General features: G+C 39.0%; 2 protein-coding genes across 7 annotated transcripts in view; one reads left to right on the forward strand and one right to left on the reverse strand.

Moving 5' to 3' along the window:
- The window catches only part of LOC100560578 (very-long-chain enoyl-CoA reductase), a 46,567-nt gene extending 38,224 nt beyond the window's left edge, over positions 1-8,343 (forward strand). For both annotated transcript variants that reach the window (XM_062977963.1, XM_062977964.1), the window contains 6 exons: positions 1,519-1,591; positions 1,692-1,735; positions 3,923-3,986; positions 4,864-4,952; positions 7,075-7,120; positions 7,215-8,343. In XM_062977963.1, the coding sequence (XP_062834033.1) occupies positions 1,519-1,591; positions 1,692-1,735; positions 3,923-3,986; positions 4,864-4,952; positions 7,075-7,120; positions 7,215-7,342 (444 nt within the window). In that variant the 3' untranslated portion in view covers positions 7,343-8,343. The remainder of the gene's footprint in view (positions 1-1,518; positions 1,592-1,691; positions 1,736-3,922; positions 3,987-4,863; positions 4,953-7,074; positions 7,121-7,214) is intronic.
- Positions 8,344-8,596: 253 nt separating this feature from the next.
- The window catches only part of abca4 (ATP binding cassette subfamily A member 4), a 137,136-nt gene continuing 125,091 nt past the window's right edge, over positions 8,597-20,641 (reverse strand). For 4 of the 5 annotated variants that reach the window (XM_062977959.1, XM_062977958.1, XM_003220057.4 and 1 more), the window contains 11 exons: positions 19,275-19,404; positions 18,985-19,105; positions 18,467-18,529; positions 18,267-18,373; positions 17,165-17,306; positions 16,616-16,750; positions 15,879-15,982; positions 15,114-15,206; positions 12,885-13,134; positions 11,252-11,332; positions 8,597-9,530 (listed from right to left, as the gene is read on the reverse strand). In XM_062977959.1, coding sequence (XP_062834029.1) covers positions 9,456-9,530; positions 11,252-11,332; positions 12,885-13,134; positions 15,114-15,206; positions 15,879-15,982; positions 16,616-16,750; positions 17,165-17,306; positions 18,267-18,373; positions 18,467-18,529; positions 18,985-19,105; positions 19,275-19,404 — 1,301 coding nt within the window. In that variant the 3' untranslated portion in view covers positions 8,597-9,455. Of the gene's footprint in view, positions 9,531-11,251; positions 11,333-12,884; positions 13,135-15,113; positions 15,207-15,878; positions 15,983-16,615; positions 16,751-17,164; positions 17,307-18,266; positions 18,374-18,466; positions 18,530-18,984; positions 19,106-19,274; positions 19,405-20,641 lie in introns of those variants that run through there. The other variant, XR_010005305.1, reaches the window with a different exon arrangement.

Raw genomic sequence — 20,641 nt, forward strand, 5'->3', positions numbered from 1 at the left:
TCGCTCTCTGAGATAAAAGTGCCTGCTCAAACCGTTTCTCTCAGCAGCAAGCCATAGGCATAGGCATAGGCATAGGCCAATCAGAATGTTGGCTCCTGGCACGCTTAGCCAATCAGCTGCTAACACATTTCTTTCCAGTCAACCCATTACATCATGGTGCCTTTTACAAATCTCCACTAATATGTGTTAAATATGAGGAAAATATTACTTTCAATTTTTAAATTTCTTCTGTTTTGAATGTCTTCCCAAAAAACTTTCCTTGTAATTTTTCTCTCTCTCTTGTCTTAATAGCTATAAATCCTGTCAGTAGCACTAAATATTATCAATTAACAGATCACTAAAATTTCCTCTATCTACGGAAATGAAAGCTATCTACAAAGGGAGGGCGTTTATTGAAAGAACCCTTAAAGTGTTGGCAATTTAATGCATCTCTGTATGGGTTAATATACATTTTTCTGTGTGTTTTTTTTTACCCAGGATGTAAACAGAAGGAAAATTTCACTCCTCCTCACTCCTCCCAATTATGTCTATGTTATTAATTGCAATAATTTATCAACAGAAGTGAATAGTAGCTAGTAATGTACATGAGAGAAAACATGAACATACATGGCAACTCCATTAAACTGAGCCCCCTTCCACATTGCCCTATATCCAAGGATCTGATTCCAGAGTATCTGTTTATCCCAGATTATCTGGAAGTGTAGACTCATATAATCCAGTTCAAATCAGATAATCTGGGATCAGATAGGGCAGTGTAGATCCAGCCCGAGGCCCCTTCCACATAGCCGAATAAAATCCTACATTATCTGATTTGAACTGGAATATATGACAGTGTGGACTCAGATAACCCAGGTCAACGCAGATATTATGAGATTTTCTGCCTTAGTATTCTTGTTTATATGGCTTTGTGGAAGGGCCCTGAGATAAATCTGCCAGCAGTTGCCCCAGTTTTGATTTGGTAACAGATTTTGTCATTCTTTCCAATAGGTTTGTTAATAAAGATTGTGTATGTAGCACCATAGGACTTGTTGGCAGCCACTGATAAATGGGCTCTTTGTTTACTGTGACATCCCTGCTTGGGTTTTGTTTCTTGGCCACATTCAAGAGGGACAACGATATAGAACCAAGGCCCTTTCTACACTGCCCTATATCTCAGGACCTGATCCGAGATTGTCTGCTTTAAACTGGATTATATGAGTCTCCATTATCAGATAATCTGGGATAAAAAGATAACCTGGGATCAGATCCTGAGATATAGGGCATATAAAATTTAGAATATCTGCTTTAAACTGGATTTTATGGTAGGGTGGACTCATGTAATGCAGTTCAAAGCAGATAATGTAGATTATCTGATTTGTTAATCTGGATCATATGGTGGTATAGATCCAGCCTTAGATGTGTGTTTGCATATTGCATGTTTCCATACACAGATGTGCCAATGCAAACATGTACAAAGATGAAACATATTTGCTCTACATAATGCAAAATATTAACACACATACATGCTTTGTTTTACAGAACTGTGCGTATTATTGGGGATTTGCTGCCTGGCTTGCTTACTATATTAACCATCCTCTTTACACACCACCTTGTAAGTTGCAAAAGAAATCAAAACAATATTTTGAACATATTATTTCAGCCAGGATTATTTGAGTGCTAAATGTGACTTTCATAAAACTTTTGTTTTGTAGCTTATGGACAAAAACAAGTCAACTTTGCGCTGATCATGGTTTTTGTAAGTATATTGCAACTTTAAAACAATCATATATGGAATGCCTTTTGTGTGTACCTTCGGCCTTAATGGAGCAAGCAAATAATCCTTAGTCTACAACCCTATGGTCCTTGGAAAAGTATCCCAGGAGCCATAGCATAGTTTAGATCTCCTGCAACCTTGTAGGAGGTGTGATCTTTGATTCTTCCGCTTCCTATCCCTATAGAAAGTTTAGTGGCTCTTAACTTGGGCCCTGTGCTAGGAGAAAAACAGGATATAGATTATTTAAAGAAAAAATATTATCAACATCAGAGCACCTGTGACAGAAGAGGTAAAAAGTGGTCTGACTGAAGCACAGTATGGTTTGGGGAGAGGCTTTGGAGATACAGTACAGAGTATCCTAAGCTTTCAGACATACTACCAACCATAGAGACAGTCCTAAAGCTATTTTAAATGGTTTTCCTCCCTGTTTCTTGTGGAAGTAAATAGGGTTTGAGGAAATGAGTGCACTTCCCTTTCTTTTATCCTGCTGACAGGAATCCTCCAGGGCTGGAGAAATATCAGAATGCTGTCACCATGGAGTACAACAGACTTCAGATTGTCTTCCCATAGGTTGCTGTGAGTTTTTCAGATGGTATGGCCATGTTCCAGAAGCATTCTCTCCCGTCATTTTGTCCACATCTATGGTAGGCATTCTCAGAGGTTGTGAGGTCTGTTGAAAATTAGGCAAGTGAGGTTTATATATTGGTGGAATGCCCACGGTGGGAAAAAGTACTCTTATCTGTTGGAGGCAAGTGTGAATGTTGCACTTGGCCACTTTGAGTAGCATTGAAAAGCATGGCAGCTTCAAAACCTGGCTGCTTCCTGCCTGGGGAAATCTTTTGTGGGGAGGTGTTAGCTGTCCCTGATTGTTTTATGTCTGGAATTGCCGTTTTCAGAGTGTTGTTCTTTATTTACTCTGATAGAGTTTTTTAAATATTGGTAGCCAGATTTTGTTCATTTTCCCACCCTGGACCTTCCACAGATATATAAACCTCCCTTGCCTAGTTTCCAACAGACCTCACAACCTCTGAGGATGCCTGCCATAGATGTGGGCGAAACATCAGGAGAGAATGTTTCTGGAAAATGGCCACACAGCCCCGAAAACTCACAGCAACCCAGAGATTATGGCCATTAAAGCCTTTGACAACACATTGTTTTCCAATAGTTTAGGGAACCAAATGTGGAATGTCTTTTTAGGTGAAGGCCGAGGAGTTGAAATAGGGCAGAAGGATGGCAGTAGGTAGTCTTTTTTCCTTTTACACCCTTCTGTCTTTCTCCATCAGTAGGACAATGCAATACAGACCTCCACACTGCCCTTACATCCCAGGATCTGATCCCAGATTATCTCCTTATCCTTGATTATCTGGCAGTGTAATAATAATAATAATAATAATAATCATCATCATCATCATCATCATCATCATCATCATTTCTATTCCACCCTATCTTGCCGGAGATACTCAGGGCGGATTCCAAACATAAAAGGCAAATATTCAATGTCTGAACACAACAACAATACACCCATAATAACGAAGATTGACAACCCAACGTATAAAAACAAATTATGACTTAACCAATAAAATTAAATAAAAAACACTACCTGTTATATTGGACAAAGAGCAAAACATCAAAACATCGAGGAGAAGCCTTCCCAGTTCCTTGGGGGCAAATAGATTGATCATTGCTCAAGATGTCTATTTAGCTGGTGGGATGAACAGGGCACGAATACGGATGGTAGCTATTAATCCAAGGAATAATAGTAGTATTACCATCTCATATAATCCAGTTCAAAGCAGATAATCTGGGATTAGATCCTGGGATATAGGACAGTGTAGAAGGGGCCTTAGAAAAGGGTAAAGCTGCTTTTGATGAACATTTTAGGTGCTGCTTATCTTCCAAGACCAAACAAGATGAGGTGTATTTAGGATATTTAACTGAGATTTATGTATCAGATGGAACAGGTAGTCATTTTAGAAGCATTGCTCTGTGCATTGCAGGGGGGCGGCATATAGGATCCTCCTAGACCACATATTAAAATGGGCTCTAGAAACACAGAGTGGGTTTTTTGGAAGATCTGCTTAAGGACTAACCTTGTTTGACTGGGAAAAATAAATATTGAGTGATCATGTTTTCATTGTTTTTCCTCCCTCTCTCTCTTTCTCATGGCAGACCTGTGAAGCCGGAAACTTTTCTATCCATGTTGCGCTTAGTAATCTCAGAAGAGATGGTAAAAGCTGAGTGCCTTTCTCTTGCTATACTTCTAAAGGTTGCTCAAGCAAAGGAACACATGCATACACAGGATTTAAAGGGAATCTATTTAAAGTGTTTTAGTCGGTTCTGAAGACCTGCAGCATTCAGTCCTATATCATTGACCACTATGCTGTTTTGGGATTTCATTCAGTTTAGAATTATTTATGTATTTATTTAATCCTTCTTTTTGTTTTGACCAGAAGAGGCACTTGGGGCCATTGTTGGATGGTCAGCATTTAGAATTTAGAAGCACTGAAAGCTTCTCTGGTTTTACACTGCTCTATATCCCAGGATCTGATCCCAGATCTGATTTGAACTGAATTATACGAGTCTACACCATCAAATAATCTGGGATAAGAAGATAATCTGGGATCAGATGCTGGGATATAGATCCAGCCATAGTTATTTTGGACTTTCGTATTTGGATCAGATTCTGCCTCAGGTTGTATCTACACTGATATCCCAGGATCTGATCCCAGATTATCTGCTTTGAACTTGATTGTTTAAATCTACATTGTCAGATAATCTGGGATAAGGAGATAATCTGGGATTGGATCCTGAGATATAGGACAGGGTAGATCCAGGCTCAGATGCCACTGTAAAGCAGTCACAGAACTACTTTAACAGAAGTTAAAAAAAACCCTATTATTTCTTATATACCTCCACATCAAAGATCTAATTTTCTCTTGAACTGCAGCAAACACATCTATACAGGTGCAAGACCTGAGCAAAACAAGTAGCTATAGATTACTGATGTTACCCATTAAGCCTATATACTATAGGAAACATTGGACAGTGTGAAAAGATAAACCAGAAAAGATACCATTTTGAAATATCTGTGTGAATATTTTAATTGACAGGATCCAAGACCTGTAAGATTCCTTACCCAACAAAGAATCCTTTCACGTGGCTATTTTATTTTGTGTCCTGCCCCAACTATACTTATGAGGTATGTACTTGCTTTTTTTAAAACATCAGGCAATAATGTGAGATTTAGTTTGGGTTGGCTGTATATTTTAAATTGCTGCAATCTTCAATACTTTGCCAGCTCTTGGAGGTTTGAATTGCAGTCCAAATGGTGGTTGAGTTGATAAAACACTAGTCTATGCTCTGCAAGTGTGTGTGTAAACTAATGGGATTCTAACACCTTCTCTGGGGTAGCTTCTAAGAGAGTACATTCTCAATGAAGAAACAGGCAGAGATGCCTATTTAGGGTGGTTAGGACATGTCATTCTTATAGGTGGAATATCTTAGATGCATTCTGTGAATATTATTTCATTATTCAGTTTATTGGATGTTGTGTGCCATTCAAATTCACCATCTTATCAAAATATACTGAAGTTGGAGCTGCCTCTTAGGAACAGACAGCATGGATTTACTGGTCTGATTCACAATTATTTAACAATCACAGCAAAAATGCTGAAATGAAGCCTGAAATATTTATGAGCTGGTGTTTGTGTAGAAAGCTCTATTTAATTCTGGTGCTCTGAACAAATGCATGGGTTTAAATTTTTAACTCTGGGGATTATTTTCTTTGCACCAGGCTCCAGTTAGTAAATCTCAGAGGTCTGTCAAAAGGCAGAGTAGACCCTGCAGTTTGTTGTCTACTTACTAATACTGTAAAATGACATAAATACAGTAAAGTCTCACTTATCCAACACTCGCTTATCCAACATTCTGGATTATCCAACGCATTTTTGTAGTCACTGTTTTCAATATATTGTGATATTTTGGTGCTAAATTTGTAAATACAGTAATTACTACATAGCATTACTGTGTATTGAACTACTTTTTCTGTCAAATTTGTTGTATAACATGATGTTTTGGTGCTTAATTTGTAAAATCATAACCTAATTTGATATTTAATAGGCTTTTCCTTAATCCCTTTTTATTATCCAACATCTTCGCCTATCCAACGTTCTGCCGGCCCGTTTATGTTGGATAAGTGAGACTCTACTGTACTCCATTTACATATAGAGGTTTAGCTGGGCATTTTGACATTTTCTGAGTAAAGGAATGAACATTAATCAAAGGAACTGCAATGCAATTAACTTCTATAGATGGCTCCTAGCATTAACCAAAAGACATTGTCTAGCTATTCCACCTTTACTTCCTGAACTGATTCAGCGTGGAAAGAAAAAGACGGTAAAAGCAATGGTGAAAATGAAATGGTGTCTGGACCCTCCCCTTTAAATGTTGTGATTGATTAAAAATATACCTCTGGAAACACCTTGAATATAATTCCTGTATAAATAAGCCACACCAAGAAAGGAGCCAGAAAGGATAATGTTCTGCAGAAGAATTTAAAAAGGACTACACCATCACTTAATAGAAGAGGCAATATGTGCCTCTATATGTTTGGATTCTAAATCCCGACACCCCACATTCATTCAGCTACAGAACCCAAAATTGCAGTTGATTCAGTTGGTATGGAAGGAGAATAGGACAAAAAATAGAATATGCGTATTAGTGGTATTTTTCAAATTCCAAAATTGTGATTTGAATTTAATGAGAATTGGAAGAAATTATTGGGGTTAACATCTTGGAGGGGAGACTCTTTTTAGATACATAGGGCAAGAGGTGTAGCTGCCTATATAGTTCTTGGAGGCATGGTGGGTAGATAGGGACAAATTGTTTGTATTTTGGCTATCCAATGGGGTACATGATCCCAGCGTATCCTACTTCCATTTGGTCTTAAAAGCTGATATGTGAAACAAAACCAAAATAACTGTGACTGTTAAGTTGGTCTCTTAGCAGAATTGAAGGAGGTGAGTGCAGAAATGTATAGTTATCTCTCTGCAGGGCTGTGTGGATTATATGCACTTACTGACAAAATACTGGTTGATGTTCTGAATAGGTGTATAATTGTATCTCAGTTGTACTGTTTTTGCTTGTTAAACAGATAGTGGAATAATGCTAATAATAACTATATCTTTACACCACTTTTTTCTCTTAAAGAGACTCAATGCAGTGAACAGCAGTAAAAACAATATCCCTGTTTTATGTAATAATTGGTTCTTTTAGCATTTTTAATCAGGTCAATAATTCCGGGCTTTTCTTGGCTATTGCAGCTGGGCACATGGATTGGTTTTACTATCTTGACTCAGTGCGTACCAGGTGAATAACAGACTTAGTTTTCAATTTTTAAAGTATTATGTTGACTTGGGTATTTTATGAAATTTGACAGTATTTCTCTCTGTGTTTTTTGCAGTGGGATTGTTCACCTTACTCTGTTTCATTCAGATGACAGTCTGGGCAAAAGACAAGCATGGCACCTATATACGACAATTTAAGGATTATCCTAGCCTTAGAATGTCCATCATTCCTTTCTTACTTTAAAGAACAAGAGGTTTTTTTCTCCCATCCTGAATTTTAGGAAGCAAAGTCAATGGACCGTACTGAGACACTTGCAGAAAAAGGATATACTGTTATGAAGTGATAATGTAAATGAAAAATATTGAGTGCATGCTAAAATTATTCTGCTATGAGAAGTACCATGGGCTCAAAGACCACATCTCAGGGTTTTGTGTTTTTGTTTTCAGTATTAATTCCTGGGTTTTTTCCCCTATTGCCGCCTTGGTAGCGAAGAATGTTTGGAGCTAACTCAGTCTGGCTGGTGAGGCTTAAAAAAATTAAGGAAGAGAGGAAGTATGACAATTTGCCATGTCTGGAATTTCATCAAATTGCATATTCTGGGGAATATCCAAAAAGGAAGTCTCCAGATGGGATTGCATATAATATCCAAGGCACAGACAGTTGCATGGACTATCTCGAGAAAGCATTTGCTCTTGCAAATACTTTTAAAATGTCAATAATAGTGTTACAGAGAGAGACTATTAGAACTGAGAAAAGCCAGTATTTTATGTTAAGGGTAATAATTTGATAACAGCGTAGTTGGGACCATACTATTCCAGGACTGTATCACTTGATTATCTGTGTTTTTTAGTCTTGGAAAACGTTTTTATTCTGCAATTCTGTCCACAAGTACTTGATGGTAATGCTTACTGAACTCAATGGAAATTACTTCCAAGTAAATATATACAAGTGTGGGACACATGTTCAGTAGACAGACTGAAGCTGAATTGTAGTCCTCAGAGAAGATACCCAGGTCTCCCAAATTGGAAAGAACCGTCTAACTCTCCCAGGTTATGATTTTGCCTATAGTGGTCAGTATGTTTCATGAAGGCTCTGGAAACATCATTTGAAGAAATGGGGACAATATTGTCTCAGACTTTATGTAGGACTTTAGCAACAAAGATTTATTTGTCTAGAAACAATGTACAGAATTTTTCCACTATTTGTAAAGAGAATATGCAATAAACTCGAGCTTATATTTTGAACTCAGTCCAAATAATTATAAATAGGAAGATATATCAGAACTTGTTGGTGACGATTTGGATTTTCTTCAATTTCTGGCAAAATAATCCTGCTGCACTTGAAAGAAACATAATTGAATGGAAATTTTTGTAAAGATGTAAAAGCTTAGGGAGTTCCTACATCTCATTTTAAAAGACAAAACGTTGTTCCTGGCAGTTTGTCCTCCCTCCCTCTTTTTTTTTTGCCAAACAAAGATAGTTGAGCCCCCCCCCCCCCTTTCCGTTCAACATCTTTATTAATGACTTAGAGATGAAGGATTAGAAGGCATGATTATCAACATCAGACAACATCAACATTCCAGACAACATCAAATCGGGAGGGATAGCCAATACTCCAGAAGACAAGAGCAGAATTCAAAACAATTTTAACAGATTAGAGAGATGGGCCAGAACTAACAAAATAAACTTCAACAGGGACAAATGCAAGATACTCCACTTAGGCAGAAAAAATAAAATGCAAAGATACAGAATGGGGGACGCCTGGCTCAACAGCAGTACGTGTGAAAAAGATCTTGGAGTCCTCGTGGACAGGAAGGTGAACATGAGCCAACAATGTGACGCAGCAGCTAAAAAAACCAATGTGTTTTGGCCTGCATCAATAGGAGCATAGTGTCTAGATCCAGGGAAGTTCTGTTACCCCTCTATTCTGCCTTGGTTAGACCACACCTGGGAGACGTTGTCCAATTCTGGGCACCGCAGTTGAAGGGAGATGTTGACAGGCTGGAATGTGTCCAGAGGAGGGCGACTAAAATGATCAAGGGTCTAAAGAATAAGCCCTATGAGGAGTGGCTTAAAGAGCTGGGTATGTTTAGCCTGCAGAAGAGAAGGCTGAGAGGAGACATGATGGCCATGTATAAATATGTGAGGGGAAATCATAGAGAGGAAAGAGACCTGGAGACTAGGACGCAGAACAATGGATTCAAACTACAGGAAAGGAGATTCCACCTGAACATTAGGAAGAACTTCCTCACTGTGAGAGCTGTTCAGCAGTAGAACTTTCTGCCCTGGACTGTGGTGGAGGCTCCTTCTTTGGAGGCTTTTAAGCAGAGGCTGGATGGCCATCTGTCGGGGGTGCTTTAAATGCGATTTTCCTGTTTCTTGGCAGGGGGTTGGACTGGATGGCCCACGAGGTCTCTTCCAACTCTGTGATTCTATGAAATGGGGGAAAGTTGGGGATTACAATAACATCTTTGAAGGGGGCACATTTGTCCATCCCTGACCCAGAGCTCTGTTACCTTCCACTATAGGACAAAAGTTTCTGGTATACACAGCAAATACAATCAGACACAAATATAAAGGCATACATTTTGTTACATGGCAAATGCTCTCCGAGAGAAGATAGTTTAGGAGATGTTACCTAAGATAGTGGAAAATAGCAACTCACAATGAATGTCTTGAGGACTAATCTGGATTGACATATGCATTTATTAATCATTTTTCTATTTAAATTGAAAGTGACTTACAAAACACAATCAAAATGTTGGCAGGTACCTTGCAGGCCACTGAAACAACCCTTGTGTGTGTTGTTGAAGGCTTTCATAGCCAGAATCACTGGGTTGCTTGAGTTTTCCGGGCTATATGGCCATGTTCTAGAAGCATTCTCCCCTGACCTTTTGCCTACATCTACGGCAGGCATCCTCAGAGTTTGTAAGACCTCACAGTCTCTGAGGATGCCTGCCATAGATGTGAGTGAAACGTCAGGAAATAATGTTTTTGGAACATGGCCATACAGCCCAGAAAACCCACAGCAACATATGTGATGTGTGCTGCATCAAATACCTTGGTAGGACATTCTCTATATATATGCTATTGCCTTTCCTGGCTTGACAACATCCATAACATGAAATTAATGGACTTAAATCTGATATTCTCCAACACTATTAGTTAAATAAACTAGAAATTTGTTTATATAAAAATATTTACTTTCAACAAATGCTCAGAGCAACTTACAACATTGAAACTTATCTAACATAAGTAGTGCGAGGTGTACAGTCTATGGGATTCTAAGAAGGTGTCAGTAGCACCTTAGAAATCTTTTTCATGTGGCTTCCTGTTGACATCACACAGTTAAACACAATGATGATCTAGGCTTAGACTAAATCCTCATATCAGAGTGTTCACAGTGGAGAAAATGGCACATGGGAACTCCACTGCTGATCACTTTCATTAGACTGAAGTAAGCCAAGCTTTGAAATCTTCATCACCTGCTGAAGTTTTTTCCTACCATACTGATACCATAAGACAACAGAAGTGTATTGGGAGTGTATTGAAGGCCTGTGAATCCATAAAACTAGTACAGTAGATTGTTCCCCCCTCCTATGGAATAAAACTTTCTAAGTTATCTTTCCTTTCCTCCCTATCCATAAAATTTTACCATTTCATAATTGGAAACCATAAAAAGGAAAATTGGATCTTGCTTAGTTATAGCTTAAACATTTGTTAGGAGAAAGTGCAAATGATTTAAGAAAAGACTTGTGCCTGATTGGTATTAAAGCCTAAAATACACTTTTAAGAAGAGGTAAGATCCGTGTTGCTTCTCCTCTGTTGGTTTAGCAAAGGCATGGGCAAACTTCGACCTTCCAAGTGTTTTGGACTTCAACTCCCACAGTTCCTAACAGCCTACCAAAGTTTGCCCATGCCTAGTTTAGCATGAAACCAGGAAGCGATGGACATGAAAACTGGGCTTTTTAAAAAAAAGTACACAAATGACAGTTGTATTACAGGAGAATTCTGACCAAGCCTAAATGAACACATCCCTCTGCCCAGCATGAGTCCTTAAGCACAGCCCTCAGCTGTTAAGAGATTTTGTTTCAGTAGCTTCACAGCTCCTCTAAGCAGTTGCCTGTTGACAGAAAGCAGGGGTCACCTTCACCTCTCTATTGGCTCCAGCAGCACGAGGGTGTAGAGGAATCTCTTCATCCTCCATCTGCTGTTTAGCAAAGTTCACAAACACCTATGAGAGGAAAACAGGTAAAGTGTACAATCAGAACTGCCTTTCCGTTACGACCTTATCACATTGAGATAGGAAAGCACGGGTGACCATCTTTCGAGTTCTGCCTCCCCATCACGCAAGTCTCCCTCTTCAGCTGTTTACCCATTGTTGCCTCCCCATCACTTTTATCGCATGTGGAAACTTAAGAGCTGGCAATACATTAATCTTACATTCATCACATGGAGAATCCTTTTCTCCCTGTATCACATATTTTAAAATAACGGAATATCACAAAGGACTACCACCTCACCTGTTTCATAAGAAATCTGCTACAAAACAGGAGCTTTTTGTTGTGTTCGAAGGCCAGAGAAGCAGATGGTAAAAACAAGAACGGTCTGCCTCAGGAGAGCATATTTGCTCCATCAATGTTTAACATTTACATAAATGATCATCAACTGCCAGAAGGGACAGAGTTTCATCTATGCTAACAGTCATGCCATCACCACTCAAGCAGAGAGCTTTAAAATGGTTGAACAGAAGCTCTCTGAAGCTTTAGGTGCTCTTGCTGTCTATTACAAGGAAAACCAGCTGATTCCTAATTCATCTAAAACACAGGTGTGTGCTTTTCATCTTAAGAACAGACCCTCCTTTCAGGACATTTCTACCTCTTTTCAACCATGGAGGACCGTGCATGATGGCCAAAAGTAGTTTAATGTCATATGAGAAGCTCTATGCTTGAAAAGAGGCTGAAGTCCTCTAACAGGGACATTTCTCAATATGATGAGGTTCTTCATTAGGAAGAAAGAGGAAGGGGAACATAGAATTTGGCAAAAAAGTAAAGAATGGTGAGGTCTTGTAATTCTACAGTGCTAAACTCAGAAGGATCACTCCATAATTCTTTAATCATGCAGTTCTAGAGCAATGGTAAGATATGAAAATGGGATGGGGGACAGGATACCCCAATTAATCTTATCCACGGAGAGATCTGGCAATATTGTTCTGTGTGAGGAGACCACGGGGATTACTTGTTTCCAAAAGCAATTTTAATTTTTTAAATAAAACAGATGTGGCAGGCATCTGCAGAGACCTCCAGAAGCCCTGGGGATGTCCCTACAAATGACATCCTTGTAGTGGGTTCACCTACAGAAAAAGGGATAGAGGTGTTTGTGCTCGTCCCCTCACAACAGCATAGAAATGGCAGTGGCTACTTACAAGAAGCTGGATGGGATTTCATTCATTGCATAACTAACAGAATTCCAACCTCTGCAACAACTAAAGAAGTCATTTGTGTTCCTGCAAATCTGATTTACACCCTCTTAACTCACAATCAGGCTGCTAGCCAGGTAAAGTTTGCCGATATTTTCTAACTAAAAATTTATTGGTCATAATTATCCTCCCTTAAAATCAGCACTTGTCCTACTTTACTCTGCAGTTTTAGATAAATGTGCTTTGGCTTCAACTCTATAACCTTTATTTTAAATATTGTCAAAGCAAAAATTATACTTGTTTCAAATTTGGTTGTTTGCACTTACTTAGTGAGTCATTTCCATTCCCAGTATATTTTTTAATTTACCTGATCCAGGGTGGTCTGGGTGACAGAGTATTCCTCAATATTTAGGACGTCCTTGTTGGAGAGAATCAAACGAAATATCTTGGCCAGTGAATAAGAGCATATCTGGTACTGAAGCATGTTGTAGTGTTTTTCTCTCTGTACGCTGCCTGGGAAATTCACTTGTATGAAGTGCTCAGCCAGGCTAAGGTCAGGAGGCAAACCAGGTTTTGGGGCCTTCATTTTCATGGTGACAATGTAACCATCTCCATATCTGTTAATGAAAGGAGAAATGTGGTATTTATGTAAGGATAATGATCAATTGTATAGAGGCATTTAGGTTATGTAACCAATCTATCCACCGTCCAAATTTGAAACTTTCTATAGTTTGTTCTATCTTTCATCTAGATATAAAAGTGGTGTGTGTGTGAGGACTAGTAAGGGGGGCAGGGGCAGGACAGCAGGATCTGGCCAAGATGGAGGAACACAAAGAGACATTTCCAAATGTATTTAGTTTGTATTTCAGGAATTTTATTAATTGGGCACTTACTTAAATAAAAAAACAGAAACTGAAATGGTGATCAGGGACAGCCAACTGCATCAGGTCCTGGTTTTATTTCTGGTGTTACCATGTAAAAATGAGTTGGTGCAGATAAAACCACAAATTAGAAGCCATGCACAATTATTTCCCAGTCTACTGAATACAACAAATGAAAGTTTGTCTTTCAATAGATTTTCTTTTGTATTTCAATCTATTTTAGATTTAGAGACAAAATACACCATATTAAAAAGTGAAGCAATTCTGTGTTTGGAGTTACCAAACTTATTTTGATGTGTCAAGGTAATGAAGACGGAGAGCAGTGTGAATACATTTTAATAATGTTTGTTACTGCAAGGGCAACAAGAATTAACCTGCAGCACTTGTTTGGGAGAGGACCAGGTGGGCAATGTAAATCTGGGTATTATATTTCAGGTGCATATCTTAGACAAGTCTTTGTGTTTATTTGCCTGGACCAAGAGAAGATCAAGAAAATATCTTCTTGAGCAGGCCTGCCCATCACAATATTGAAGCTTTTTGTGCTTCCTAAAGCCATCCTTGAGGGCTGATATGGTTATGCCACAGATTTCTAAGGGCCCTTGCAGACAGGTTCTATATCGTAGGATCTGATCCCAGGTTTTCTGTATATCCCAGATTATCTGCCATTGGGGGCTCATATAATTCAGTCTAAAGCAGAAAACCTGGGATCAGATCCTGGGATATAGGGACTGTCTGAAAGGGCCCTAAGAGGTGGAAATACAGATAACCTTCATGCATAATTATGTTCTACAGCTGTGCTAGCTAATCAAACTCTATGAGTAACTATATGTCCAACATGAGACACCCATATACTAGCAAGTCCCAGGCTGGAAGATCCTCACATACCATGGGATCCCTATTGCCTCCCCATCCCTATTATTGCCTATAGAAAAAGAGTAGCAGCAATAGGGTCAGGATCCTGGAATTTGACAGCCAGCCTCTTGTTGAGTTGCATAGCATTGGTAGCTACCCCAACACATCACAGTGTGTATTGAAATCAGCAGATAGATGCATTGAACACACAATGGATGATTCCCTATAACACATAGCTATAGCAAAGACAGATTTGACACTGTTTATCCACAGGAATCATAAAAATTGTACAATTGTGGTAGATAGTTAAAAAATCTCTAACCAAGAATTCTTTGCTCTCTACCCAAATTACCATTCCAGAATACTTTGGGAGAGACAACATCTGTAGAGAGTCAGTGTGGTGTAGTTGCTTGTGTGTTGCATTTGGGTTTAAATCCCAGCCCAGTCATGAAACCCTTTGCATTACTTTGGCAAGTCACATGCTCTCAGTGTTGGGAAAAATAAATAGAAAAGCTCTTTTGAATCATTTCCCCCCCAATAAAATCATGTGATAGGATTTGCTTGATGGCCACCATAGGTTAAAAATAACACCTAGAATAGTCTAGCCATATTCCTCAGGACAGATCTGCTTTTCTCTTGCTCCCATTAAAGGCATTGCAGAACTCATTGGATTGCACCCTCCATAACAAAATAGCAAGTCATGATTTTCTTACAATTTTTTTTTCCGTGTCAGGAGCGACTTGAGAAACTGCAAGTTGCTTCTGGTGTGAGAGAATTAGCCGTCTGCAAGGACGTTGCCCAGGGGAAGCCCGGATGTTTTTACAAAATTGCAGTAGAATAAAAGTGACAGGCCTAGGGCTTACTTGTATTTGAGATGTTGGATTGTGCCCAGACACTTGAAGGTCCCCTTCACCATGATGGCTAAGCGTGTACAGAGTGCCTCGCATTCTTCCATGCTTAGAGAGACAGAAATTATGTTATAGGTTAGGCAGAATGCAAAATCCACTCCCCAGCCTTATCGTATCACTCCTTGGCTTGTTGTCCTGGTTAAGACTTATCCGTATTGGGCCAGAGTCTGCACCACACTTGTGTGCTTTGGGCTTATTTTGACACACAGCCATTATCACAAACATATAAGAGGGAATGGAATTAAACATACAGAAGCAATTTAATGTAGTGGTTAAAGGCAAGAATGGACTCAGAATGAGATCAGGAATAATTATATTGCTTGTACTATTTCACACCATAATGCACCCCACTTACTTTTTACAAGGACTGATTGGCAGGAGAGAATGATACATGCATTCTTTGAAAGAAGGGCAGGATAAAAATATAAGAAAAATGTCCCTGCACTAAGAAAGCTAGCAGATCATGAAGAGAATGAGACAGCCTGGAAAATTCCCAGCAACCCAGAGAATGAGATAGTTCAAAAGCTTCCTTTCTAATTTGATTCCACTGGAATCAGAAGTGATACACTTTTTGTACTCTGCCCTAAGGTCTTTTTATATAGGAGAGGACAAAAAATACAATAAATAAATGAATAAACAAATACATAGCAAGTAGGAATACATCCCATACTTTCTCTGAAACAGCTATCAGCTTAGGCTTCATTGCCAATTTTGCTTTACCTGTGTGAGGTCAGAACCACAGCTCTCCCATCTCGGATCACACTGACAATGGAGTTCCACAAGAAACGTCGGGACTGAGGGTCCATTCCTGTAGTTGGTTCATCCTACAAGAACAGAATGAGTGGACCACAACAACTGGATTTTAATATGTATGTATGTATGTATGTATGTATGTATGTATGTATGTATTGCAATGTATGCCCTATCACTACCAAAAATCTCAATCTTCATGGCTTGAATTAGGAACGGCAGGTTTCTACTTTTGTGTGGAATCAATAGAAATTGAGATAGGATTTGAAGAGGAGTAGAAAGAAGAGGGACATCTTTTACACTTTGCATTTTTGAATTTTCTGCCACAGACCACTACGTTTCTAAGAGGCTCAAATTTTTTGTTCAGCATTTTTGATCAAGCACATTCCAAAAGTGTCCTTGTGTAACAGTAAAAAGTATCTCCAAATTTAATTCTGGAATCAAAAGCATGCCTCGGTTACCAAAAGTCTGGGAAATGCTGCTCAAAAGGGTGTTGTGTGGCTTGCTGCCATTCAACATGGCAAGAGGGGAAGCCATACAAAACGTGACCAAAGTATGCAAAAACACTGAATCCACCCCTAAACAAAGGTCAGTGGGAGGTTGACAGGAAAACTGGCACTTCTTCATGGAGTTTTTCAGAGCCTTGAAGAATTAATTTTATTTCTGCTATACCAGTCTGCTACTTTCTTCTCCATAAGTCTACTTACCAGTAGAACTAATGGAGGGCAACCTATCAGTGCGATGGCAGTGGAGAGCTTGCGCTTGTTCCCACCGCTGTATGTGCCGGCCAACTGATCTGCATAAGCCAAGAGACCAAGCTTCTGGATGCCCCACTCAGCTACCTGTGTAAGAAAAAAAGAAAGAACGCGAGCAAGCAAGCAAACAAGCAAGCGAGCCAATATCATAATTCTATCAAAATGATAGGCTCAATCCAGTTCATAATAGGTACAATGCAGGTACATAACGGGATCCTTATTGAATATATCATAAAATAGATATTGAAATGTTCCTGAACAGGTTTTTTATGAGTAATCAGCCTCATTCACAGAATATTACAAGGCGTTCAGACTACGGTAGCTTGTGTTGTCCCATTCACAACATTTATTATTTTTTCTCCATAAAGGTAGAAAGAATCAACTATTGATTGGTTGGGTAAGTAGCTGTCTGGCTGCACACACTTTTGATTTATTGCCCTTCCTACATTCCTTAAAACATAAAGATTTAAATGTTAGCGTGAAAGAAGAAAGTGACCCTACCTTCTCCACTTCAGCAGCAGGCACACCACGCAGACGTGCATAAAGGCGCAAGTGCTCTCTTCCCGTGAGCAGATCGTCAATAGCATCGAACTGTGGGCAGTAGCCCATGTTTTGATGAACATCAGATATATGAGTCAATACACTGGGGGGGGAAATAAAAAGCAGTGGGGAGTTGGAGATCTTATCGAATTCCGTTCACATTCAATAGTTTTAGAAGAGAGAAAAGAATAATGCCAAGGCAAAGCTGGGAAAAATGTTGAACTGGAACTCCCATAATCCCTTACCAGTGGCAGTGCTGCCTAGGGTGGATGGGAGATGTAATGTAACAACAACTTGATGTTTCCCACCCTAAATGGCAATATTATCATATAATAATACATTTGGGGATCATCTTTCTTCAAAATTAGAAATCAAAGTTTAAATCCCTTCATCAGAGCTTGGGTATCTAAAATTCTTGTTTCTCTTACAGTGAAAACATTTTGAAAGATGTAGCAGTTGCCCACTTCAACTGCATAATATGCCACAGAAATATTGCACATTATGGAATTGTCTGATAGGGAGCTGCTGTTTTGCTGGATTGCATTTGTGTATTATGTTTACTATTTGACAGCTCAAACTGTCCAACATAGTGGGGACAAAGATTTTAAATTTGGCACCCAATTTCAAGAAAAATGTCTAACATAAATCTCCATGTCAATGCCAGAACATTTCTATTTGTCTCTGGTTTGTTTTGGGCTTTTGGGGGGTGGGGAGAGGTTGAGAAATGTGCATGTTTAGGGGGAAATTTAGGGGGGAAAACCACCCATTTTGAATGGTAGGGTGAGGGAAGAAAACAAACTACATTTTCCTACCCCACCCTTTACATCTCAAGTGCCAGCACATAAATTAATCCAGTTGCACTGTTTGATGTACTAATATAAATGTTAATGACAAACAAACAGTTTATAAATGAATGACCTTGTGCAGAAATACAGATAACTCCTTTCTCCCCACCACAGCTGAAGAAGAGACATTACTGATAGCACATGTTCAGATAAGAGATATACAGATTGCCACACATAGTTGACTGCATTGTTCTTTTCTGGCAATTTTCACAACGTACCTGTGGCCAGCCACTATGGCATCTCCAGATGTTACTTCCGTATCTCCCGTCAGCATTTTGAATGTTGTCGTTTTGCCCGCTCCATTCACACCCAGGAGGCCAAAGCACTAAATTACATATTGTCACAAAAATTATTACTCCCAGTAGATTTTAAAACCAAGTTACTTCAAAGTATGTTACAGCAAGGATGGACAACTCACCTCTCCAGGACGAACGCCCACACAGAGTCTGTCTACAGCTGGAACTCGTCTTGCTGTATAAAACTAGAGTAAAATGGGATTTAATTTTTAATGCCTTTGTTCTGTGAAATCTGTGGCTGATTTACTTGAGCTGGACCCCTACCACTCTCAGGGCTGAAAGATGGCATAACCCAATAGAAAAGGAATATATAAGAAATTCCCCAAGTTAAATGTTCACTGTTAGGAACACAATTTAGGTAAATATAAATATAAATATATCCATTTTGATTAATGTTCATAATTGTAACTATTTAAAAAACAGGTTTTTTTTTTAGAAATATAGCAAGCTCAAAGATGAATACATGAAAAGAGCATCGCTTCCATACTTATAAACCAAATGACTTTATATAAATGATGCAGTGTTTATGTTCACAGCCAGATAGTAATGATGAAACTTGAAAAGCTGACTTTTCAGTATTACAAGAAGATGGAGAAAACACATTTCACTTGTTCCAGTTTTCGTAATTTCTGGAGATTACCTTGGTCAGTTCTTGCAAATTCAAAATGTCAATTTTGCCTCCTCCATTCACGATTCTTTGTCTTTCTTCTGCAACATCCTCATCTTCATCTATAATGGGTGTCAGAGTGTTTTTGGGAAGCCTGAAGGAATGTGATAATTCAGTTAATCTCTGGAAAGCAATTTCCATTTTCTACCTAATATACAGAGACACATATATACAGAGCACTTTTGGATCCAGACACTTCTACTTGTTAACACTAATTCCATACAGGTAAGTTTCTACTGGAGGGGTACAGTTTCCCAACGTACCATCTGGTGGAGAGGAAATTACGCTGCATCAGAAGATTCAGAACAAAAAACACAACACCCTGCACTGCCAAGGCAACCATGTTTTTTCCAGCAAAATCCCAGTTGAACGGATTCAAGAGATGTTCTTCTCCTTTGGGATGAAACCAACCAAAATCATTCTTAATTACTACCTGAATAAAGCCTTGCTTCTCTGAACAAAGGCAATGAAAACAGTTAACATCATTACCAAAGAACTCCTACGCAGACTCTCAAAGGATGTTTAATGATGTACACTTCAAACAAACTTAGCCATGCTGTATCAAGTATAATCAATGATAATGCTCAAGGTGGTTTCAAAGATCTCAATTAAAGATAAGCTAGGGATGGACAGACCAGGAAAGAAACATACAGCGCTCTTTGCCCAAGGAGTTTCCAATAAAGTTTTTATTCAGAAGAGACAAGAGAGAGGATGAGGCCAGAGGAGAAAGGATTGTTATGACCATGTTATACAATCCAGGTTCCGGTTAGATAAAACATTCATATTATTATATGTTTAGGACATGAGAGAAGCCTCCCGCAAGGATGGTAAAACATCACACATCCAGGCGTCCTTTGGGCAATAATCTTGCAGACAACCAATTCTCACACCAGAAGCGACTTGCAGTTTCTCGTCACTCCTGACATGAAAAAAAAAATGCTTGAAGAGTTTTCAATGAAGACTGAGGCCCCATCTACACTGCCATATAATCCACTTTCTGAATCCAGATTATCTGCTTTGAACTGGATTGTATGACAGTGTAGACACATATAATCTGGTTCAAAGCAGATAATCTGGATTCAGAAACTGGATTATATAGCAGTGCAGATCCAGCCATAGTCTCTGCAGTGAGTGTTTTGACTTCCTGGAGTAGAATATGTGGCAAAGCTCATATACCAAATTTCCTCAGTGCATCTCACTAGAAATTCTTGTTGGAGAATCTCGTTCAGGCACTCATTCATGGAAACTAAATGCACCAATTCATAGCACATCATTCCTCCTGTGCTCCCTACAAGTATTCTGATCAACACATCTAAACTGTGGGCAGACTGTGCCATTGGAATGCCAGCCCATACATGCAGTCAATCTGTCTGAAAATGAGGAGACAACTTTACTTCTGAGTGTTGTAGAAGGAGGCAAGTGCCAATGTTGCAATTAATCACTTTGAGTAGCATTGAAAAGCCTTGCAGCTTCAAGACCTGGCTGATCCCTGCCAGGGGAATCCTTTGTTGGGAGGTGTTAGCTGGCCTTGATTGTTTCCTGTCTGGAATATCCCTGTTTTTTTTTTTTTTAGTGTTGCTCTTTATTTACTGTTCTGATTTTAGAGTTTTTAAATACCGGTAGCCAAATA

The sequence above is a fragment of the Anolis carolinensis genome, chromosome 4 (genome assembly GCF_035594765.1).
Source record: "Anolis carolinensis isolate JA03-04 chromosome 4, rAnoCar3.1.pri, whole genome shotgun sequence".
Classification (NCBI taxonomy): domain Eukaryota; kingdom Metazoa; phylum Chordata; class Lepidosauria; order Squamata; family Dactyloidae; genus Anolis; species Anolis carolinensis.